Source organism: Canis aureus, chromosome 2 (genome assembly GCF_053574225.1).
Source record: "Canis aureus isolate CA01 chromosome 2, VMU_Caureus_v.1.0, whole genome shotgun sequence".
Classification (NCBI taxonomy): domain Eukaryota; kingdom Metazoa; phylum Chordata; class Mammalia; order Carnivora; family Canidae; genus Canis; species Canis aureus.
Genome location: NC_135612.1, coordinates 63158664 through 63172701, shown reverse-complemented (window position 1 = coordinate 63172701; position 14038 = coordinate 63158664). Strand labels below are relative to the sequence as shown.

The window sequence follows — 14038 nt, the reverse complement described above, 5'->3', positions numbered from 1 at the left end:
CCCAGGCCAGGGAAAGGCAAGGGCTGGGGCCCAGCAGCGCCCCCCCACCCCACGCATGTACCCATAGCAATAACCTCTCCCACGTGGTTCCAGAGCCGTGTCTCAGCTCTCAGGACCTATGGGGCAGAGGGGACAGTGGCCAAGGCTGGCCTCAGGAAGAGATGGGATGCTGGTGACAGTGGCCCTTGGACAGGGCGTGTCAGGACTCGCAAAGGTGGAAGGATCCCACATAGCCTGCCATGCAGCCTGGCACCAGTGAAGGGGTGAGGCCACTTGAGACAGGGTGGAGGTCCTGGGCTCAGGTGGGGTGATCTGTCTGCCAGAGGGAAACTGGGAGGATGGTTCTGCTGCCCACACTCCCCTGAGGCTCTGTGAGCCCTGTCCAGGCTGCGGCATAGTCAGAGAGCCCCCACATCACCCAGGACCCCTTCAGCAGAGTGCACAGCCCTCGGGCAGCAGTATCCCCAGCCCCAGGAGTCCTCAGGGTCTTTGAGAACAGAACTGGGCTGGATCAGAACTCAGCCAGGATCCTAGTCCTGCCCACCCTGGTCCCAAGGCGTCCACTGAGGACTGGGGTTAAGGGGGAAAGCCTGGTCAGGCAAAAGCCTCCTTCACCAGTCTGCACAAAGCAACCACCACACAGTGGACAGGTCATCGAGACAGTGCTTTATTCAGCCTTCATACACTGAACTAAGCATCCAGCCACTGGCACAGAGATGGGTCTAGATGCACAGTCTGACGGGACGTAAGGGCCCATGTCACAGAGCCAGGGGGCACCTGAGGCCAGGGCTTGAGCTCTGGAAGGCCCATGTCCATGTGGAAGCTGGCCTCACAGTGACACCTCCACACCCACAGTCCACCCTTCTGCTGCAAAGGTAGAAGCAGACCTCAAAGCAATGGCAGACGCTCCAGCAATTCTGACAGTTACCACCTTGACTTCTGAGGCATCACATGGTTCAGGAGCTATTATAGGAATATTAATTTGGCATTTTAATAAAAACACTATTTCTAAAAAAAAGAAAAGAAAGAAAAAAGAAAGATGTTTATACACAGCCAGGGAGGAAGTGGTTCTCAGGTGGAGCCAGCCCTGGGACCACAGGATGTCCCAGAGACAGAGCTGGTCTCAGGACGTCCATGGGTTCCTGCCCTGCCAGCCCAGGGCCCCACTGGGAGAACCACTGCCTGAAGCTTATTCTCAAAAATTACAAAGTGCCCTTCATTTAAAAAAAAAAAAGTCTAGATTTCAATATTCCAAAAGGGCTCCAGAAGCCACATGCCAATTTCCGGAATCCCAACTGACGACATGGGTGCTCAGGTGAGGTGAAGGATGAAGCATGTGCTAGGAATTGGCTTCCTTTCCATGCAGGCGTCCACACCACAGGCTTCTCCTCCTGAACTGCGGAAAGGCCGTAAGTGCAGCCACACAACATAGGTGGTCAAGACACAACCGCCTCAGAAACCTTATTGCACAGAACTCTGATTTCCAGGTCCACTGTTTGTGGTGCCCACCCCCGGACATGAGCTTCAGCTTCAAGAAATAGCCAAGGACAGTAAAAGGCCACACCACACTGAGGAGGGCACTTGCAGCAGGCCACGGCCACCCTGGCAAACACCTCCGGCCTACATGCAGGTGAGAGTCTCTCCCAGATGATGTGGACAAGCTGGGGGTGGGGGGCTGGGGGAGGAGGTGGTGTTCCAGAGCAGGGGGCGCCGGGCTGTGGCAGTGACCGCGTCGTGGAGATGGCCAGGGCACCCAGCCAAGGCGGCAACGGTGAAGACGGGAGTTGGGCACAGCTGACAGGGCCCCTAAGCACTGCTCACCAGAAAGACAACCGCCATCCTCGGGGTGCACGGGCAACCCAAAATACACACATATACTTCCTATGGCTCAACACCAGGCTACTAAAATAGTATAAGGTAATTCATAAATATTTTAATTAAGCATCTAGAATATATATCTTTCTCAAATAATCGAAATAAAAACCCTTTAGAACCCAACTGATACTTTACAAAGGTTTACATTTGAGAATACATAATCTTATTCCTATTTCGTCAAGTTTCCTCTTTAATGGCTGAGTAAAAAGTTTCAAGTAATTTAGAAGCCATCCTTTCTGGGACCTCGTCCTCTGCTCCCGGCTAACCTGGCCACTCTTGTTCCCATGTCTTTCAACTCCTATGCCTGCATTCCCCCAAGAGAACGTTCTACCCATTAACGGACCTGGCCTCAGAAGGATGAGTCCAACACAGCTGAGACCCCAGGGCATAGCCCTGCCTGCCCCCACAGAGCACCAAATATCCGAGCTGCCAGGTGCCAAGGCGGCTAGAGGCCAAGCCCTCTGAGGCTATCTTGCTCCACCCCAGCATGTGCCAGGCAAGCCTGACACTTCCAAAGCCAGGGGAGTGCCTTTCTGGAAGCCCCTCAGGACGTCCCGCCGCAGGCCCAGGAGCAGACACCAGCCTGCTGGTTCCAGAGGAGCTGGGAGTCACATGGAGACCCCAACACTGCACAGCTACCCTGGGGCACGGTTATGTGTGCTGAGCGCCCCGACCATCCCGGGGCCCAACACCCACACGGGTGATGAGGTGCTGATGCCTCAAGGTGGGAAACTTTCTAAAAACCACAAGAGCATGATAAATTAGTTGAATGGAAAGGCTTAATCTCCAAATTCTTCATTACTATCTTTCTCAGCCTCAATCACATCAGCTATTCTAGGTCAGACAGGCTGTCATGTGTGGAAATTCTGTACTAGTTAACTGGTTAAAGCGTTAAGGTAAAATAAAAGGTTAAACCAAGTAAGAGCTGACACGCACAACAGGGGACTTGCACAAGGCACCATGTTCCTGTCAGAGAGCTGTAGATTTCCAGAGGCCATTAGAGACACCTTTGCAAATGAGTGTGAAGCAGTGCCATGTATGGTGATGGTCAGGAGTTGCGTCCACTGGCTGACGGGCACATCTTCTCCAGAGCCGAGCAGGGCTGTGTGTCGCTAATCCCCATCTGCACACCTCAGGCTCCATGGGCACAGGGAGTCCACAAGGCTGGTCCTTTCTCCTCCGGGGACAGGCACCAGCAGAGTGAAGCCCATGCAGGGGGTCTAGCCAGGCTCACTCTGGAGCCAGGAGGCCTGTGTGCGGCCGATGGTGGGCTGCCCACATGACCACCAAGGCTGGGGCCACTGTGTGAATCCAAACATGATTCCCGGGAAGGGTTCAGGGATTCCAGACTGAATCAATCTTCATGGAATGATGAAAATTAAAAATTACTTGATTATGGAAGTTTCTGATTTATTCCAGACAAAATATTAGATCTGTCACTAAGAATCACGTCACAGCCATCACTATCACAGCAGGGCCGGCAGCCGGCGCTGTAGGGGTCCCTAATTCTTTACTTCGGCAGCCTCCTTCTCCGCCTTCTCCTTCGCCTTCTCCTTCTCCTCCACCTTCTCTTCCTTTTCCAGCAGGGCCACGATCTCAGCCACCTGGCTGGTGGAGATGTGGACATCTTCCTTGTCCACCAGCTCAATCACCTACGCACACAAGAAAGGGACAGGCGAAAGAAAAAAAAAAAAAAGGGACAGGGGTTCAGGGATGGCCTGGACCCTTGCAGCACTTTCCCCGCAGGGCACACAGCGGAGTCAGAGCATATCTCCGTCATCCCAGAGAAGAGCCACTGGGGTGCTCCAGCATCAGACACCACCAGACCTTAGGAGGCCCACGGGCTCCCAAAGCCCCAGGCCAGGTGAAGAGCTATGAGGGAGAGGGGCTCAGAGAGCAGACATGGGGATGAGGGTCACAGCTCTGCCAAGGGCTAAGGATACGGGCATGCAGGGCACAGGCCTCCCAACTGCCATCCACACCACGGATCAGGCCCCAAGGAAGGGGCGGCTGACGTGGGCTCAGGCCTCCCAGCCCTGGCTGCTGGCAAAGCGATGGTGTCCAGCACATGCACCTGATGATGCCTTGGTCTTACAAGCGGACTATAATCAGTCAACAGCTATACTCGGTAAATGTGTGAAAAAAATCACTATCTGGACACACTGGGAGCCATTTAGACACTGTGAAGGGGTGCTCTCCTCAGATCCCCTTATGAAAGTGGAAGCCCATTCCAAGTCTCTCGGGCTGCCCAACACCAGGTACCTGAGTGTTCCCCCATCTTGCATCCCACCCCCACCCCCACCCCAGGAATTGGGCGACCCCTGCTGAAGTCTGGCTCTGGGGACGGTCTGACGCCACCATCCTCTGAGGTCTGGTGCCCCAGGGGCACTGCTGCTACCACACTTCCCAGACTGCACCGTGGCCCACTGGACGCCTCAAGCAGATGGGCTGCTCTTGGTGGACATTAACTAGGCTTTTCTTCATTTCATGTGAAAAATAAGCCAAGGGTTTAGTGTGAGGACAGAGACAGGGCCACGTGTGGACAGTGCCCTCCCCAGAGTGAGCCCTCAGCTGGTCTGTACAGCCCCAACCCAGTCCCACCAACTCACCTTGACGAGGTCATCAATGTTGATCTTGCCGTCCTTGTTTTCATCCAGAGCTGAGGCCAAACTCATGAGCTTGTTTTCTGGAATGTGCTTGATTTGCTTCATGGCACTGATGAGCTCATTGATGCTGATGACATTGTCTCTGGGGGGGCGGGGGGGGGACGACACAGCCTGTATGTGGCACCACCAAAGCCTCACCAGGCCTCCTATGGGTTGGACCCACACAACCTCTTCTTCCAGAGCTCCCTTGCCCCTCCCTGCCTGTGGAAATGCCCAACCAACTCAGACGCAGAACCAAAAGCCTTCACTCATGTGTGCTGTCCCTGGGCCAGCCTGGCCTCTCCACTGCTGCTGAGGACAGAGTCCCATGGGTACTGGGCAGCGCTCCTCAGGCCAGTCTGTGCTGGGGCCCAGGTAGGAGGGTCCGAGTATGGCTGTGCTGCCTTCTGACCAGTGAAGGCAGGCAGGCACACAAAGCATAGCAGGTCAACTCAGGAAGCGACATGGACCACGTCTGGGGGTGATGGCCTCAGAACCTGAGGACCAGCCTACCTGCCCCCTTGGAGACGTGGGAGCTAAAAGCAAAGTGCCCAGCCCACAGGAGCACCAGTGCCAGCTGCTACCACCTGGCAGGGCTGTTTCACCAGCCTGACCACTACTCACACAGCGACCAGGGTGAGGGTCGTCATGAGCGCCACTCTGTGCCTGTGTGTAGGGCATTCAGAAAGAGGGAGAGGAGGGCCCAGGGGTCTCCAGGGGAGCTTCCAATCCTATGTACATTCTGGAAAGGTGATGGCAGCCTGGAGAGGTGTGTGGCCCCTGGTGGCCGGGGCGGGGGGGGGGGACGGACCAGCCAAGCCAGGGCTGTGGTCCTAACAGTGGCCAAAGTGTGTATGTGTGTCCATGTGTGTATGTGTACGTGTGTGTGATGAGATGATTCCGAGAGCTACTTCAGTAAAATGGTTACCCACAAGTGGAGACTGAGGTGTGGCTGGGCTTCTGCCCAGAACTGCTGGCTCAAAGGGCAGGGGATGGGCATCATAGCTGAGAAATGCACCACAAGGTTAATAAGTCTGAGAGCCTCCCTGTGCCTGACCTCCATGCCACACTCACCCCACAGGTGGGCTCTCGGCGGCAGGGCCCAACTTGCCGGCCTTCTGGTCCATCTCCAGCTGTGAGAGCAGGCTATCTATCTGCCCGATCATCTGCTGCACCCTCTTCGTCAGCCTCTTGCTGGCTTTAGACTCCTCCACATAGATCTCTTCGCCAGTCTTTGAAAGTTCCTTCTTGATCTCTTGCAAGTCCTAATGAAATTATTTGGTTTTAAGACAATGTCTTAAAAATGGAGAACCCACTCACCCCAGTCACAGAGCTGCAAAATCCTATCTGTATCCCTCAAAAAAAATTTTAAGATTTTATTTATTGGGGATCCCTGAGTGGCTCAGTGGATTGGCTCCTGCCTTTGGCCCAGGGCGCAATCTTGGAGTCCCGGGATCGAGTCCCGCATCGGACTCCAGGCATGGAGCCTGCTTCTTCCTCTGCCTGTGTCGCTGCCTCTCTCTCTCTCTCTGTATCTCTCATGAATAAATAAATAAAATAAAATCTTAAAAAAAAAAAAAAAGATTTTATTTATTCATGAGACACACACAGAGAGAGAGAGAGAGAGAGAGAGAGAGAGAGAGAGAGAGAGAGGCAGTGACACAGGCAGAGGGAGAAGCAGGCCCCATGCAGGAAGTCTGATATGTGGGACTCGATCCCTGGACTCCAGGATCACGCCCAAGGGCGAAGGCAGCGCTAAACCACTGAGCCATCCAGGGAACCCCTATTTGCTCTTATTTTTGCACTCAAATATTATTCCTACAGTAAAGGAAATGGCATCAATCTGAACCTCAACTTTCTTCATATTTGTTAAAAAAAAGAAAGATATGAATGAAAGAATCAAGGAAGAGAAAGTGATTTCTTAAATCCCAAGTCTTGACTGTCCCCATGAGCAAGCATCACAAGGAGGAATGGTTGGTGGGGCTGGAGACAGGGAAAGGGTGCTCAGGCTTTCTGGTGAACTCCTAATTTCCAACAGAAAACCCACCACAGCAATAGGGTTGCTATAAAAATGGCTAATTATATTTCCAATCTCAAACCTAGACAAATTTTCCTAATGGATCTGTGAAAACATAGTTCTTTTATAAAGCAGGGTCCAAAGCCCAGGTGGGGCTTGAGTTCACAGCCCCGAGATCAAGTCACACGCTCCCATTGAGCCAATGAGTGCCCCGAAACAACTCTTTTCAATCAGATTCAGAAATAATATTTTAAAAATACATATTTTCTTAAAAAAAAAAAAAAAGAGCTAGGTATAAGAAAGAAGTGTCTTCTGGGGAAACATGAATAAGAAGAGTTTATTTATGAAGCGGCCAGACTATCTGTCTGGCATCTTCGCAGGTCCACACACTGCCAGGGTGCATACCCCACCCGGAGCAAAGGGCCCACCTCGCTGTAGTCCTGCACGTCCTCCTTGAGTAGCTCCAGCTCCTCCTTCTCCTTCGTCAGGGACGACTTCTGCTCCTTCAGCTTCGAGCAGGCGTTGCTCAGTATGTCAATCTCCTCTTTTGTTATTTCCTCTTCCTGCAAAGAAGACACATGAGCACCCCCAAAGGACACCCAGCTGGAGGGAAACCATCACTGACTCCCTCACCCCCGGACTTGGCGCATCTTCTGTCCACACCGTCTGCTCCTACCGTGCCTGGCAGAGGCCTGCAGACATGTGCACAGTCCCCACCCTCGCCCCTGCAGCACCCCGCATGCCAAGTGCACTCATGCTGTATGTTGGATACACACATGAATTTGTGAAATCATCACACCTGATAGAGACCTGTCAGCTGCCCCAACCATTTCTATCCCCAGGCCACCATCTTGGAGCTGCCTTCCAGCAGGTCACACAATCACACCCCAGACTGCGAGCTCATGCACAAAGGGCATCGTCTGGCCTCTTACTCAGAGACCCATCTGCATTGTCTCGTGCCCCTAGGTGCTTAATGGCATTCCATCCAGAGCACAGACCAAATTTGCTCATCCACCACCAGCTATTTTAGCTCCTCTAAATTTCCATATACATTTTATTAACTTATTTTTTAAAAGATTTTACTTATTGAGAAAAAGAGAGAGAGAGAGAGCTCAGAGGGAGGAGGAGACTACGCCCTGAGCAAAAAGCTTGATGCGGAGCTCAATTCCAGGACCCTGAGATCATGGCCTGAGCTGAAGGCAGACACTTAAATAAGGCCCCCAGGTGCGCCTCCATATACATTTTAGAATAAGTCTGCCAATTTCAACAAAAAAGCCTGCTGGGATTTTGATGATTTTGAATCTACGGCTCAGTTGCAGAATTCCTATCTCATCAGTGAGGACCCCCTGCACCCACGAGTGCAGGAAATCCATTTGAGTGAATTACCCTCAACAACACGATAACATTCACTGCACAGTTCTTCATGGCTACTTTCAAATGTGTCCCTAAGTGGCTCACTTCAGGGGACTGTAAACGATATACTTTTGAAATTTCAATTTGATTGCTCATTACCGGTACAGAGCAGCACAGCTAATTTTTAGCTGCTCACATCCTCTGTGAAGAGGCAGTTTCACTCCTTCCTTCCAACTGTGTGGCTTTATTCTTTTCCTTCCTAATCCTGGCCAGAACCTCCGCACAATGCTGAACAGAAGCAGTGGGAGTGGACGCGTGCGCCAGCACCCTGCCATCAGGGACCCAGCTAGCTGCAGCTGTTTCTACAGATGCTCTTCATCAGGTTGAAAACATTTTCCTCTACTGGCTCACCAAGAATTTTTTTTTTTTATCAGGAACAGATGCTGGATTCCGTGAAACGCTTTTTCTGCATTTATTGAGATGATCACATGTGATTTTTCTCTTCACTCTGTTCATACACTCATTACATTAACTGTTGTTTTGTATCCTCTGGACAAGCCCCAGATCATGACAGATTACTCTTTCTTACAGAGTAGCTACATCTGATTTGCTACAAGTTTTTTTTTTTTTAATATTTATTTATTCATGAGAGACGGGGGGGGGGGGGGGGGGAGGGGGAGAGACACAGGCAGAGGGAGAAGCAGGCTCCATGCAGGGAGCCCAATGTGGGACTCGATCCCAGGTCTCTAGGATCACGCCCTGGGCCGAAGGTGGCGCTAAACTACTGAGCCACCTGGGCTGCCCAGCTATAAGTTTTTTTTTTGTTTTTGTTTTTGCTTTTTTGTTGTTTTTTTGCAGCTATAAGTTTGTTAAGAAATTTTTACACTTGTGTTCCCTTCCTCTCCCGTGGACCTGGTACTGCTATCAGCTAATGCCCATCTCAGAATGAGCTCGGACACTTTCCCCCTGCTCGGACTTCCTGGAGACAGTCTGCATAGCTCTGCAAGGATCTCTTCCTTACATGTCAGGACTCACCAGGAGCTTCACCCATGAAGTCACATGGGCCTGGGCTTTCTCCTACAAGAGCTACCAGACTGCTCTCCTCACAGGGGCAGAGCTATTCAGGTTTCTTGCCCCCACGGCAAATGGGCAGCATGAACCTGTGAGGTCGCACCGCCGATGGGGCCAAAGGCACTCGTCCTTCCTGTCCTTACGTATCTTTCCAGGGACACACGCCTGTCACTGAGAGTTCTGTGAAGGTCTGGGCTTCCTGCTAAGAAATCCTCGGCAATCCTTAGTTCTCCTGACAGTCCTACAGTCCCTTCATATCTAGGCCTTTATTCGCTAGAAATGGGATGCATCTGTTTCCACAAAGACAGCCGACTGTGCACCAGCCCTACTGGATGACAGGCGCTGCTTCTCCCTGAGCTGCGCTCCATGGGCCCAGTCAGGCTCCATCTCTGCCCATGTCTTAGATCTGCACTGCCTCAAAAATGACCCTGATACCTTGGGCCTGACCCTTCCCTGGGTCACCCTTTGAGCGAGCATGGCCCCTCTTCCTCCAGGTCTCCTCCACAGCCCAATGCCACCACAGGTTTGTTTCCATCTGTCTCTGAGGCCATGTCTCAGGATGGCCCTGGCCTCCTCTACAGGCTTGTCCCATCCACTGTCCTGCGCCTAAACACACGGCCTCTGAGCCTCATGGACTATCTCAGGCACCAGCTCCAATGTGCCAGCCCTGGTCTTCTTGTGCCAACGGTCCAGATCTCCCCAGAGACCCAGCTCTCCTTGCTGCCTGCTCCAGCGGGGTCCTTCCTGCCGCCCCTTGCAGGTCCACCCTGAGATACCCGCAGGGGAGTTTCTCCTTCCACCTCCACTCTACACTGGCTCCCACAAGGTCATGGACTGCCTCACCCTACCTGTGGGAGTCGGGTTTTTAGGCCTCACCCATCCAGCCCCTCAACACCCCTCACAAAGCCCACCCTCCCCTGGATGCAACCCTCCTCTCATGAGCAATTGCCCCCACAGCCTTGTCTCTCCTCTGACACAGAGGCCACCCTCTTCCGACCTCAGCTGAAACCCCCCCACCATGAATCCGCCATCCCAGGGTTTCTCCTGCTCCAGCTGCCAAGCTGACGCTGCCATCTGCCTAGAGTCTTCCTGTACCCAATACCCAGGAGTTCAAGATGGAAGGTATCCCATGTGGGGGAGCAGGCTACAACCAGGACAGTGAGGCCACCCAGAGATGAGTACTGCTAGGTGCACAGCACATCGGGGTGGGAGTACCAGGGCAGGTGACAAAAGTGGGCCTGTGGCGAGAGAGAGAGAGAGAGAGAGAGAGAGAGAGAGAGAGAGAGAGAGTGTGTGTGTGTGTGTGTGTGTGTGTGTGTAGGTATGTGCACAGTAGCTTCCCTCCTCCACAATGCCCAGCCTAGCCAGTAAGGGACCTGAAATACCTGCCTTCAGGCGGGGATGCCCTGCCATTATAGGTACAGAGGGCTGTGGGCCAAGCAATGGGTGCCTCAGCATGCCAGTTGCTCAGGTATGGGGTGCACCTGGCTCTTCTCACACCACACCACACCACGTCTCTCCAGAACATCTCCCCGCTGCAGCCTCACCCTCCTCAGCCTAAGCCAGGCCAAAGCACTGCAGGAACCCCTCCCCCCCCCCGCCAGCCAGCCCCCTCTTCACTCTCCTGTGAGGCTTTGACAGCCTCTGCTCTGGCGTGCGTGCACAGTTACCTTCAAGCCTTCCAGGACGGGGGCAGTGTCCTGCAGGGCCTCTGACGGCAGGGTCACCTCAGGCACTTCTGGCTGCAGCTTGGCCACAGACCTCCCGGGGGCAGCTTCTGCCACCACGTCTGGCTCCACCTCCTTCTGAAATGCAAGGCCATTGCTGCCTCAGCATCACCTGTCACCCTGGCATCCATCCTGGAGTGGCCACAGTGGCATGGATGGCGGGCATGCTCTTGACAAGCCTGCCTCGTGCTGCTGGAGGTTTGTCGGAGCCTGCTAGCTGGCCATGGGAGACGCACCTTCTGGGAAGCATCCCTGCAGGACTCCATGAGGCACATTTACACAACTCACGCAGCTGCATGCCAGCGCGCCCCAGGTCAACTGTGGCCCCCTCCGAGACGGTACCGGCACCTAATTCCATCTCTAGGCCTCCCCGGACAACTGTGCGAAGCTGCCCCACGTCTAGAGCTCACACCTCGAGGATACCCACAGTCCAGGCCAAGGGACCAGCACACATCACCCAGAGTGCAGCCCCCTACTTCAGAGCCACAGCCCTCTGCCCCGAGCGTCCCTTCCCCCACTGTGCCCCCCACCATTCCAAGACAAAAGAAGATGGGCCACAGAGACCTAGATGCATTCCACAGGTTCTGGAAGAGCCTGAGCAGACAGCCCCCATGTGGCACCTGCTCCACTGCGGCACCCTGCTTACCACTGCCGCCTCAGAGAGCCTCTGCAGCTCCTTCTCCCGGTGTTCCTGCTGAATGGCCGCCTCCTCCTGCAGCGTGGCCTCCAGCTTTGCCTTGTTGTCCACCTGCTCCCCTTCCACTTCAGCCACTTTCACCTGTGCTTCCTTTGCCTTCAGAGAGGGGACACCTGTGAGGGGCGGGAGGTGCCTGCGGCCCAAGTGCTCGCCGAGGCACGGCAGGTTCAGCCACAGCAAGAGAGACCCATGCGGCACCCCCAGCCCACCTACACCACCCCGTGGGACAGCCATCAGGGCTTCCAAGGGGAACAGAAACATTGCTGGGCCCTGACTGTTGCCAGCGCCGCCAGGCAGCCGAGAGCCAAGTGGGGGGTGAGAGGGCTGCTTCCAGAGCCAGCTGCACAAGGGGTCTCCTGGCAGCACATACCACGATCTCTGGGAGTGTCTGCAGCGTGGACTTGAGCTGGTCGGCAGGTGAGAGGGTGTCTGGGAGGTACATGGCCCGGGACAGGATGAGCAGCGACGTTGGGATCTCCTGATGCAGGTGCAACTCCAGCCACTGCAATTGGGAGTAGAAGACACAGACTCTCCTGCTAGCCATCCCATCTGCCGGTCTTGGAACCTGGACCCTAGAACTTTCCTCTCTGTTCTGTCTGATGGGGAAAGGGGGACTTGAGTAGGTGGGCGCACTAGGTCACTGAATGGAGTCCTCCCCAAAACAAGAGTTCTCAATTTCTACAAGGCCTACCTACCGCTGCCACTTCTGACCCGATGCCCACCATGGTTGACCAAACACAAGATGCTTCAGGATCACGAATGAGCACCTGTAACATGGCTGCTGGGCTCAGAAAGCACTTAGCAAGATGACCAAACTCTCCGGTAATGAAACTCTTCACTTACACATTTTTTATTTTATTTTACTTTGGGAGTGAGGGGAACAGAGGGAGAAGGAGAGAAGCAGACTCCCCGCTGAGTGTGGAGCCTGACAAGGGGCTCGATCTCACGACTGAGATCATGACCTGAGCAGAAATCAAGAGTGGGATGCTCAACTGACTGTAACACCCAGGTGTCCCTTGAAGCTCTTCACTTACAAGTGGCACAAAACCCACAAGGGTGGCATCTGGGGGCTCCCCCGCATGCCTACAAAGGACCCAGTGGTATTTGAGGGGTATTTTTTAAAAAGATTTTATTTATTTATTCACGATAGACATGGGGGGGAGGGGCAGAGACACAGGCAGAGGGAGAAGCAGGCTCCTTGTAGGGAGCCCGATGCAGGACTCAATCCTGGGACTCCAGGATCATGCCCTGAGCCAAAGGCAGGCGCTAAACCGCTGAGCCACCCAGGGACCCCCAATTTGAGGGGTATTTTAGTGACACAAAGACAATGTTCAAACTGACAAGGAAGAAACCCACACACTCTGATTTCCAACAGTGTCCCACATTCACACATGTCCCAGGTGTGCTCAAAGAAGGCTGGGAACTGGGATGCCTGGGTGGCTCAGTGGTTGAGCATCTGCTTTCAGCTCAGGGCGTGATCCTGGAGTTTCGGGATTGAGTCCCACATTGGGATCCCTGAGAGAAGTCTGCTTCTCCCTCTGCCTATGTCTCTGCCTCTCTCTGTCTCTCATGAATAAATAAAATCTTAAAAAAAAAAAAAAAAGGGGGGGTGCTGGGAACAATCCTAGGCACACTCAGGGAGGACACAGGGACATTCACCCTACAGAGGAGGTTCCACCCGGGGGATCACATACTAAACACCATTTGTTTTAAAAGAGAAGCAGGTGGTAACACATTTTTGTCTACATGTAGAGGACAACCACCAAGGAGGGAGTTGGCCTTGTGGGTCAAGTTGGAGGGGGGCCGGCTGGCACAGGAAAGCCTCATGTCTTCCAGTGTGATGGCTGAATTGCTGTGAATGTGGCCACTCCAATATCTAACCTACTCAAGATGATGCCAGCTGCAGACCTGGCCTTTGGACTCTGACCAAGGACCCTCTGGGCCACTGAAGAAAGTGAGATGCAGTGGAGACTGGCCCTCAGGATGGCCGTTGGGCTGGCCTGGGTCCTATTTACCCAAAGGTCCTTGGTGTCAGTTACGAGACAGACTGGAATTTTAAGGGAAGTTAACCTAGTCCCCATCTGTCCACACGGGACCAGAAGGCGGCAGTGAAAGTGTTAATATCCACTGAGAGCAGGTGAAAAAGACTACAGCTGTGAATGCAGGGGGCGTGTCAGGACACGACTAACCAGGTTACCACAGACCCTGGTCCAGGCCCCAGCCAGGTTGGAGCCCAAGGCCAAAGAAGAGGCACCTCACCAGGCCTGGCGGCCACTGGAGCTTCAGAAAAGTCCTTCCACAACAAGCCCATCTATGCAAGTCCGACAGAAGGGGAAGCCCTTCCCCCACACACCTGCTTCAGTTGGTCCCTCAGACGATCCTCCGTGACGCCAAGGGCCCGCATGCCTCGTGCCCGACATGCTGACTGCAATTCCTTGACATTCAGGCTGTCCACCCCTTCCTCAGCGATCAACTGTAAAAGAGAGTCAACTAGCCACATGAGGCAAGGTCAATACAGAGTAATGGTATTTACGTTAATGTGCCTGGGAACAAGTGTCTAATCGTAGGACACTTTCCTACTCTGCCTTCCCAAGCACAGGATGAAGCACCACCACTAAGCTGTGTGTCTGCTGTGACCAGAACCATGTGACAG

At 53.7% G+C, this 14038-nt stretch overlaps 1 protein-coding gene across 3 annotated transcripts in view; it reads right to left on the bottom strand.

The window, feature by feature from the left end:
- Positions 1-646: 646 nt before the first annotated feature.
- Positions 647-14038, bottom strand: part of LETM1 (leucine zipper and EF-hand containing transmembrane protein 1) — a 36949-nt gene continuing 23557 nt past the window's right edge. Inside the window, exons 7-14 of one of the 3 annotated variants that reach the window (XM_077876429.1) lie at positions 13739-13858; positions 11756-11887; positions 11335-11481; positions 10632-10763; positions 6966-7100; positions 5595-5785; positions 4485-4623; positions 647-3527 (exon numbers count right to left, since the gene is read on the bottom strand). In XM_077876429.1, coding sequence (XP_077732555.1) covers positions 3378-3527; positions 4485-4623; positions 5595-5785; positions 6966-7100; positions 10632-10763; positions 11335-11481; positions 11756-11887; positions 13739-13858 — 1146 coding nt within the window. In that variant the 3' untranslated portion in view covers positions 647-3377. Of the gene's footprint in view, positions 3528-4484; positions 4624-5594; positions 5786-6965; positions 7101-10631; positions 10767-11334; positions 11482-11755; positions 11888-13738; positions 13859-14038 lie in introns of all 3 variants that reach the window. The other 2 variants (XM_077876424.1, XM_077876437.1) reach the window with 2 other exon arrangements.